General features: G+C 48.0%; 1 protein-coding gene across 1 annotated transcript in view; it reads left to right on the top strand.

The window, feature by feature from the left end:
- The first annotated feature begins 2,511 nt into the window (after positions 1-2,511).
- The window catches only part of SERPINE3 (serpin family E member 3), a 31,307-nt gene continuing 24,448 nt past the window's right edge, over positions 2,512-9,370 (top strand). Inside the window, exons 1-2 of the mRNA XM_077752597.1 lie at positions 2,512-2,767; positions 8,127-8,360. Of these exons, the coding sequence (XP_077608723.1) occupies positions 2,512-2,767; positions 8,127-8,360 (490 nt within the window). The remainder of the gene's footprint in view (positions 2,768-8,126; positions 8,361-9,370) is intronic.

Raw genomic sequence — 9,370 nt, 5'->3', positions numbered from 1 at the left:
TTTTGACAGAATCTGCTTATGCTTTCCCCAAATGTGCATTTGCTCATGGACAACATAGTCTCTTTCTCAAACTAAGTCACCGGATTTATTAAGTATTGTATCTAAGAAGAACAAGATTGTCAACAGTGTCTGTATCACATATAAATGAGCGCATGCACTTTTATTAACAATAAATAAGGCAAGCCACCCTGTCTCAGTTTTATTAGGCCATATCTTGCATTGTTTCTTTTCTCTTCTGCAGAATTTCATTTGCTACAAGTTTCAAGTGCCCAATGACTGATTTATTGTTTTCTTCACAGGAGGAGGGGAGAAGCATTAGGTACCTGGTACCCAGCAAAAGCTGGGACGGCAGAGTTATCAGTGGAATGCCTCAAAGTGACAAAGGGCTAGATGAGGGGTTCCTTGCTGGTACAACCAGGTCACAAGCCTAAGAAGGCTTGACGGGTGCGGCTGGCTCCCTCCCCAGGGCCCGCTCTGTTTCCGATCTGGGCTTTGCTTCTCCTGGCTCTCTGCAGGACCTCAGTCTCCAGGAATTTGGACCGAGTGGTAGAGACATCGCCGGCAGAGACGGCAACTGCCAGCTTCCTCCCTGCTCTGTCTTGTGATTCAAAGCAGACTCTGCTCCACTTTTTAAAAAGGGGAGCACGTTAATGCGGGAGACCCACAAGAACAGAGTCAAGCAAGGAGACACAACAGTCGGATGCGAGAGTCCGTGAGTAAGCATGGTGACCATGGCGGGCGGGGATGTGGTCACGGGGAACCCAGGGGCACACGGGTTGACAGCTCAGTGTCCTTGTGGGAGGTCACAGGAGCTGCAAGAACACTGGCACTGGGTCATTTCACCAATGACCCTGGGCTGGGACCTGCCACCTCCAGACACATACACAGAAAGACACCCCCCACACACACACATCCCACCCCTACAATACCATCCAAACACTGCATTGGTGCTTGGCTGCAGGAAAAGTCAGTGAAGAGAGGAAGTTTTTCCACCTTGCACTTTTATCTGATGTAAACGCCATGGAGCCCAGTGGTCTTATTTGCAAACTTCTCATAGGAAGTGACTCTGGACTAGGCTTCTCTCACGCCAATCCTGTCTGATACCAAAGTTAGACAACTTAGCAAAAATTGCTGCAGGCTGCTGTACGCATGGCATAGTCATTGAAAGCACCTTGACCTTTGTCTTCTTTGCATTAATTTCCAGCTAATGCTCTCTTCCTTGGAGAGGTGCCTTTCCTTAGCAGGAGCAATACTGGTATAACTCTGCTCTCTGCAAAAGTGCTCTTATTGTATAAGAATAGTTCACGTCACAACAATTCGGATATTATAAGTACAATTACCTCATGTATCAATATTTTCATATGCATTTATAGTCTTAGGGTTTGATATACCACTCACGGAAGACCTGGGCTTGAGTCATGTGCTTTCCTCATGTGTTTTCTTTCTTTCTTTTTTTTTTTAATATAGTGAATCAACAACTCTATCACAAGTGCACTCCTTAATCTCCATCACCAATTTAACCCATCTCCCCCACCCATCTCCCCTCTGGTAACCCTCAGTTCTCTATAGTTAAGAATCTGTTTCTTGGTTTGCCTCTCTCTGTCTTCCTTTGCTTGCTTGTTTGTTTTTTCTTAAATGCCACAAGAGTGAAATGATATGGTATTTGTCTTTCTCTGACTTATTTTGCATAGCATAATACTTTATAGCTCCATCCACGTCATTGCAAATGGCAATAATTCATTCTTTTTTATGGCTGAGTAATATTCCATTGTGTGGTGTGTATGTGTGCGTGTGTGTGTGTGTGTGTGTGTACCACATCTTCTTTATCCATTCATCAATTGATGGGCACTTGCCCATGTGTTTTCTTTTTTTTTTTTTTTTACAAATAGTTTATTGTCAAATTAGTTTCCACATAACACTCAGTGCCCATGTGTTTTCTTAAATGGTTCACTAAGGGCCCTAAACCTCATCCTCTATGCATTTAAAATACAGTGACAGCCACCTTGTAAGATTGTTGTAATGATTAACTGAGAAAATACAAAGTCTTTTGTAACATACTGTTTACTTTTTTATTTTTGTTGATTATTATTATTCATATTATTATTATTTTGTTGATTATTATTATTCATAATAGACATGGCACAGCTATAAGCTGGCTAAATACCAAGAAATACGAGTTGAATGAACTTCTTACATTTCTCCTCCAACCCAATGGTTTGTTTCTGACCAGACCAGGACCTTGCCCAAGGTCATAGCTTTAGTGAGTGACAAAGAACCCTAAAATCCTTCCAACTCACAGTTTGGCTTCATGGCACATATTTCTAACGCGGACACGACAGGACCCAGTAAAGCAGCGGGTGAGGGATGGGCCGGGTGGTGAGCAGAACCGCTGTGGGCACACCTCCCGCAGCCATGGCCAGCCCTGAACACAGAACAGTTCTTCGCAGGATGGGACTGTCTGCCTCACCCTGCCTCTCCTCCCCCTGCACTATAGGAAGATTCCCCACCTCCATGTGGCCGGCCCTGTTCACGCTCTTCCTGCTCCACACCTGCCTCCACGGAGGACGGGGTGACCTCCGCGAGGACCTGACCTTGCTGAAGACCAAGCTTGCGCTCCGCCTCTACCTGGATGCGGCAGCCCCGGGAAATGAAAGCAACGTTGTCATCTCTCCTGCCGGCGTGTCCCTTGCTCTGGAAATCTTGCAGTTTGGAGCCCAAGGGAACACTGGCAAGCAGCTGGCCGAGGCCCTGGGTTACACTGTCCATGGTAAGAGGGCTGCTCGGGCCCCTGTTTGCTCTGCTGCTCTCACTCCCACTCGGGCTCCCTCAGAAGGTGGCTGGCACTGGATGACCACCCGTGGAGAAGGGTGGCCGCCTGGCGTGAATGCAGCAGACGGCATTCAAGCTTCAGATTGTGGTCCCCTTGATGATCTTTGAGCTTCTCTATCTAACCTTGGGTTCCACGCCAACTTTTCTTATATGTTTTTTATACTTTTATTTATTTTTGAGAGAGACAGAGCATGAGTGAGGGGAGGGGCAGAGAGAGGGAGACATAGAATCTGAAGCAGGCTCCAGGCTCTAAGCTGTCAGAACAAAGCCCGATGTGGGGCTAGAACTCACAGAGCGTGAGATCACGACCTGAGCCGAAGTCGGACACTTAACCAACTGAGCCACCCAGGGGCCCCTCTATGGCAATTTTTCAATTTCATGTCACAAGCCCTTTGGCTACTGGGTGCCTACCAGGTGCCAGGAAGTGTCTGAAGCACCTCATAAGTAGAGATTTAATTGTTAATGACAACAAAATTGTCATTATGTCTTCTGATGCTCATACAAACCACATACAATTGCTAGCCCTGGACATATGATGAAATTATATCATCATCCATATTTTATTTTTTTTTTAAGTTTATCTTGAAAGAGAGACAGAGAGAGCAAGCAGGGGACAGGCAGAGAAAGAGGGAGAGAGAATCTCAAACAAGCTCCACACTGTCAGTGAGGAGCTTGACATGGGGCTTAACCCACAAACCTAGGGTTCAAGATTATGACTCGAGCTGAAACTAAGAGTCAGATGCTTAACCAACGGAGCCCCCAGGCTCTCCCATCCCTATTTTAGAGATGAGCAAATAGGCACAGAGTGTTTACGCGACTTGCCCAAGGTCACACAGCTAGTAGGTTGCAGACTTGGGACTCAAGCCCAGGTTGAGGTCAGCACCCAGGGCCTCCGGCTCAGTACCTGGCCTCGGAGCCTTCCTACCAACTCCACACTAACACACAACTCATGTGCATCGCTTTTTCTTCTCTACCTTAGAATAAGATATCAATAAGGATGGGAGGTAGCACTGTATAAATCAGTATGTTCTAGGGAAGTCCAAGAATGAATACCAACACAGTGCTGTTGAGAGCTTCTTTCGAGGTAGAAGCCTTGGGGTGGCAGGTAAAGGTTAATGCTGAAGATGCCAGGCCACCATGCACCAGTCGTGCATCCCGTCCCCCATCCCATCCGTGTCCTGTCCCTGCCCAAACAACTCTTGTGACCCTGCTGGCCGGCTTGATTTTTCTGGTCAAGAATATCTCAGAAATCCATATACCCATTTAGTCTTCAGCCACATGAGATCCATGGCAGTGGGTTCATCAAATACCGCTGAGCTCCTGTTGCGTGGGCTGGTGCCAGGCTGGGACCTCAGCATCCGGATAGTAAGAAAAGCTCTGAAAGCGAGCAGCTCAGCGTCATAGGAATGATGCACACAGAAATACACCCTAATGCAGCGCACTAAGTGTATTTGTTTGAAATAAATTAGCACAGGGGAGGGAATGATTTATTCCACTGGCAGATCAGAAAGACTCCTGGGAAGACAAGCCATCTGAGCTGGGCCATGAAGAACAAATCAGCATGTGAAAAAGAGACAGGCATGTCAGCTTTAAAACTGACTCACAAAAGTCAGTATTGGGAGAGAGTGAGAAATGCAAGTGTCGATATCCTACAGAGAAAGCTGATTCCAGTCAATCCTCTGTTGTCAGATATAGTCAGGGTACCCGGCTAACCGAATGTGATGATCAACAGGGTTTCCGTAGACCCCACTGGAGAATTACCACATGTTTAGGACACTTAACAGTCAAACTCTGTGGAACACAATCCCACCCTTTTTCTTACGCATAAGCTGCTTTATTATTTTATAGAACCATGGTTCGTTATTATGAACAGGGATGTGCAACTTACAGAGTTCCGGTTAATAAAGTATTTGCCCCAATGTAGCTCAGAGAATCATGTGCACTGTTTAAAACAACCCAGCAGTGCCCACTACCCACCCAGCCTCAGTCTTCCTTTTGAAAGACAACACAAGCCAACACAGTGTATAAAAAGCAGCATCAAGAGTAATGCCAGGGTCTTGAGGCTGCATTCTGGTTTAACCGACAGGAAGACCTATCCATATTTGTGTGGGACGCATCAGCATCGTCTTGTCCTCCCTGAATTTCCAGCCAATACGTGACAACCAGGAGCTTTGCTAGGATTTCCACCTGCTCGTCACACAGGCACAGCATGAGCCTTGGAACAGACCCCAGTAGAATCCACAAAGATCACCTTCACTGTCACCACGCGAAATGCAATTTCCTGATGTTCCAAGTTCTAAGGAGTTCTGATGCTTTCCTAGGCAAATTGATAAGGAACACTTTATAGCTTTCTGTTAAGCTTAAGAATAATGCTAGGAACAGAGCCCTCAGAAATGGAGGTGGCCTGGCTCTTGGGAAAGAGTTCTGTTTGATGATAATATGGATTTCACTCTTAGAGTCAATATGGCATTTGATCCTCATAGAAACCACATGCATTAATAACCCCCACTTTCCATAGGAGACAAGAGGTTAATGATTTGGCAAGACTTGGCAGGTGGCAGAGCCAGGATTCTGACCCCAAATCCCATGTTCTTTCCACAATTCCTTCATCCTACTCAAGTCACTGAGCAGAAGCATAAAGATGTAAGGACGTTGCCTCTTCTATTTTTCACCAGAGACGCCCTCATTATTCCCGCGACCCAACCAAACCCTCTGACATCGTCCTCAACGTAGCCCTCTCTTGATTCTGAGGCAGGTAAAACATCAGCATCACTAAGTTGGTACTTTGAGATTTTTATATTCATTAGCCTTACAAAGTCAGGACCCACCAGATTCAGTGTCACGTTCGGGAAGCTCAGTTCAACACATTGATTCAAAAGGAAGGCACTCTCCACACTGGTCTCACAAATGAGGTAAAAGGCTCAGCCGCAGCAAGAGAAATTCATGGGAAATTTTCATGTCTCCTTCTAGCACTTTCCTCCCACTTTACGCCCATCCCAGGGAACTTCTCCTCACCCCTCCACGCCACCCTTGCTACATTGATGGAGGGCAGTGCCCAGGGGTTTTCTTCCTTCTGCTTCCTTCCCTCCCAGACCATTCCCTAAGATCTACCTCTCCAGCCCTCCAGCAAGACAGACACTCTCTGGAGGAGGAGGGAGAGGAATTACGCCAGCAGTGACAGGGTCTTCTTTCCAAGGCTGCAGGGGAGGAGCAGCCTCTCATCCCTCACATCAGACCATTTTGCCCCATCAGGACAGGAATGTGGGAAACTCACAGTAATACGGCAACACGGGAGGCTCTGTACTCCCGAGCCTCACAAGAGGAAGTGCCTCCAGAGCGTGGAGCAGTGTCCTGTCCTTCACCTGTGGGCAGGAGGGCAGTGAAGTGCCACCTCCCACAGCCTGGGGACACTGAGCAAGCTCGTTAATCATAGATCCCGTCTATAAAAGGGGATCACGATAGCACGGAATTCACAGGGTTGTTGAGTGGATCAAACGGGCTGCTGAACGCGGCGCAGGGTCTGTGAACACCGTCGGTATGGCTTCCACTGCCGATGTATATCCCTGCAGCATCTGGAAGAGCTTTTGCTATGTGTAAATGGGCAGGGACAAAGTAGGCTCAGGTGGAGAAAAGATTTCTCCAGCCAATTTTCTCTGCCGCTTTAATGTTTCCAGCTAAGAGAACAGCTGGTCCCCCGGCCCAGATTGGGTGAGAGGGCAGGAAGGAGGTCACATGCCATGGTGGACCGGTGTGACATCTCACTTTGTTCCTGCAAGATGGTCACCATTCTACAGGGACGTGATTCTATAAATACATACGACCTTCCTCGGTAGAGGAATAGCTGATAAGACGTATTATTTTCATCCATTTCCTTGCTCATTAAAATAAAAGCAATGGACTTAGGCTACAGTTCAGGAGATGTACAACCTGAGTCTGTGTTTTTACAGTTGTGGATTCTAAGAAGCAGCTTTGGTAGTGAAAGGGTTCGGGGCAGGTGAAGCCTCTCCGCAGCTGTGGTCCACAGCCCGGTGGCGGGGCCCCTGGCCAGGGTGTATGGGGCGCATCTGTGCTCCTCGGGAGAAACTTTGCCAGGCAACCTGGGACTCTGTTGCCATCCCCTGAGCTGGCCTCTGAAACACGAAGGGTGTTGGAGTGGACGGACCCCAAGCCGTGTCAGAGATTCATTCCGACACGTGCCCCGGGAGAGCCAGGCCAGGGCCGTGCAGGACGAAGGGGCAAAGCGTGGGGGCAGATTTGTGGATAGCCCCAGGGCTGCGCCTAAGAGGAAACAGAGGCAAGGAGGGCCAGGGAAAGGCCATGTTCCAGCGGCAGCCTGCACAGGAAGGGGACCTGACTGCTGGAAAAGTCCAGCTTCCGTGTGTCAGGGGAAAGGAGGTTGGGATACTCAGCTGTGCCCTGACTCACCGGCGGGCGAGAGGCCCTGCTCCAGCTGCAGATTTCCTCCTAGGGGAGAAGAAAAGCCACAGCTTGTAAATGATATTGTGAAAAAGAAATCCGCTATTGATTACGGAGAGAAGGAAGCAATATCCTGTGCGAGTAGTAAATCAATGGAAGTCCAGCTACCACCCAAGAAGGTGGAAACGACGGACTCTCAAACGCTTATAATTTCCTGCAACATTCTTGCAGGTCCTTGCCAACATTCATAGCACGAGCTGTTCGCTGGGTCCTAGGGAAATGGGAGATGGGAAGCATTCTTACCTTTCCTCTCCTCAAACTGAAAGCATAGTTCTAAAAGAGGCCACATCTGAATGTCCCTCAGGCTTATGACATGCAGTTGTGGGAGCGGATCTAAGGCCCTGAACAAGATATAGAGACAATTCATCTGTCATTGTTATTTAGGACATTCCCCATTAATCCATTGACTTCTTAAATATTTGAAGCCCCATCACCCTGCACACCAGACCTGCAGTTTTCCCAGCTCTCTCAACATGTCTGCCTCAGGAAGAGGCAGTCCTTAAGAGGACTGAGGACAGGAAGAGGAAGTCCTTAACTAAGGACTCATCTCTGGGATGCTGGGGATGTTCTTCCATTTGACTTAATCACAGCCTGATTCCTTTCTGCTCTTGCATGGCCTCCCCCCACCCCCAGCTTTTAATCTATGGATTCAGGCTAATTCCTGAGCAATTCAGTTCTGACTTATCCAAGGCGGTAGATGAACCTTGTGAAACAAGGGTGGTACCCGCTGGGGCCCCGTTTCAGTGCAATGTGCAAAGAGAGGGCGCTAACTCCTTACCCACACTCACCGCTGTCCATTTATCCCAACACCTTTTTCACAGACCAAAGGGTGAAACAGTTCTTACACACTGTTTATGCCACGCTACCCAACTCCGGCCACGGCACCAAGATGGAGCTGGCCTGCACTCTTTTTGTGCAAGCAGGAACACCTCTCTCGCCCTGCTTTGTGGAGCAGATCTCTCAGTGGGCCAACAGCAGCCTGGAGCCAGCCAGCCTCGGGGAACCCAACGGCACCAGCATCTGGGCCAGTGAATGGACCTCCAGGCAGATCGCAGGTAAAAGAAACCATCCACTTCAGTGAGGCTAATTTCAGAGCGCTATAAACAGATACCAAGCGTTGCCGGTCAGAAGTCACATGGGTGGAGACTCAGACCACCCTCAATTGCAGCAGAGCTTTGTGCTCTTGGGAGACCCTACCCCTAAGTGAAGGGCTCTATAAAGCAAGCAAAGCTGAGCTTTGGCCCTCCTCTGCCCATCCCCCACCCACCCACACAGAAGGGGGCTCTTCACCTCCAGGGGAGCCCTGCAGGCTTTGTTCTATGCACATGTTCCCCTCAGGGGCATCCCCGCCCCCACCTGTCATCTACAATTAACACCTTGTGATAGCAAAATGCAGTAGGAGCCAAAAAAAGTTCTTGGAATTTCGCTTAAGGAAATAATTCAAGAGAAGAAAAAGTTGTATGTAATAAGATGCTTAGCCCAGTGGTGTTAAAGAAAAAGACTTAGAAATAACCTAACCGTCCAGCAATTAGGAAAGATCCCCTTAATTACAGCTCCTTCATATCATGCAGTTGTAACTATTAAAGGTGGGGAAATTTTACTACATTTACTGGGGTTCCATTTATTGACTTCTAGCACTTTTCCTAAGCACTTCATGTTCATTATGTCTGCTCAGGCTCACAGTTGTCCTGGGAGACAGGTGCTGTTACTGTTCCCGGTTTACAGATAGAGGAACTGAGGCATGGAGTGCTGCGCCTCCCACCCAGGGTCCGCAGAGCCAGGATCCTGAGTCGGCCAGCCTGCCTCTAGCATCCCTGAAAATTACTACGGTTACACAGAAGCAGGGAGAATGTTCAAGACCCAGTGTTGTTTAAAATGCAGATAGAAGGTGATGTATACTTTATGGCTGAACTGAGAACAACATGTGCGAGGCCAAGGAGCACAAAGCTGAAATGCAAATATGAGACGTCTATTGAAAACTCGGTTTTCTCCAGTGTTTCATAATGTCTTTTCAGTTTACTTAAAAATATTTAATTCCCTGTCTTGGCTCTTTGCTCTGCTGGGT

The sequence above is a fragment of the Crocuta crocuta genome, unplaced genomic scaffold (genome assembly GCF_008692635.1).
Source record: "Crocuta crocuta isolate KB4526 unplaced genomic scaffold, BGI_CrCroc_1.0 scaffold190, whole genome shotgun sequence".
Classification (NCBI taxonomy): Eukaryota; Metazoa; Chordata; class Mammalia; order Carnivora; family Hyaenidae; genus Crocuta; species Crocuta crocuta.
This window is presented reverse-complemented; position numbering and strand designations above follow the sequence as displayed.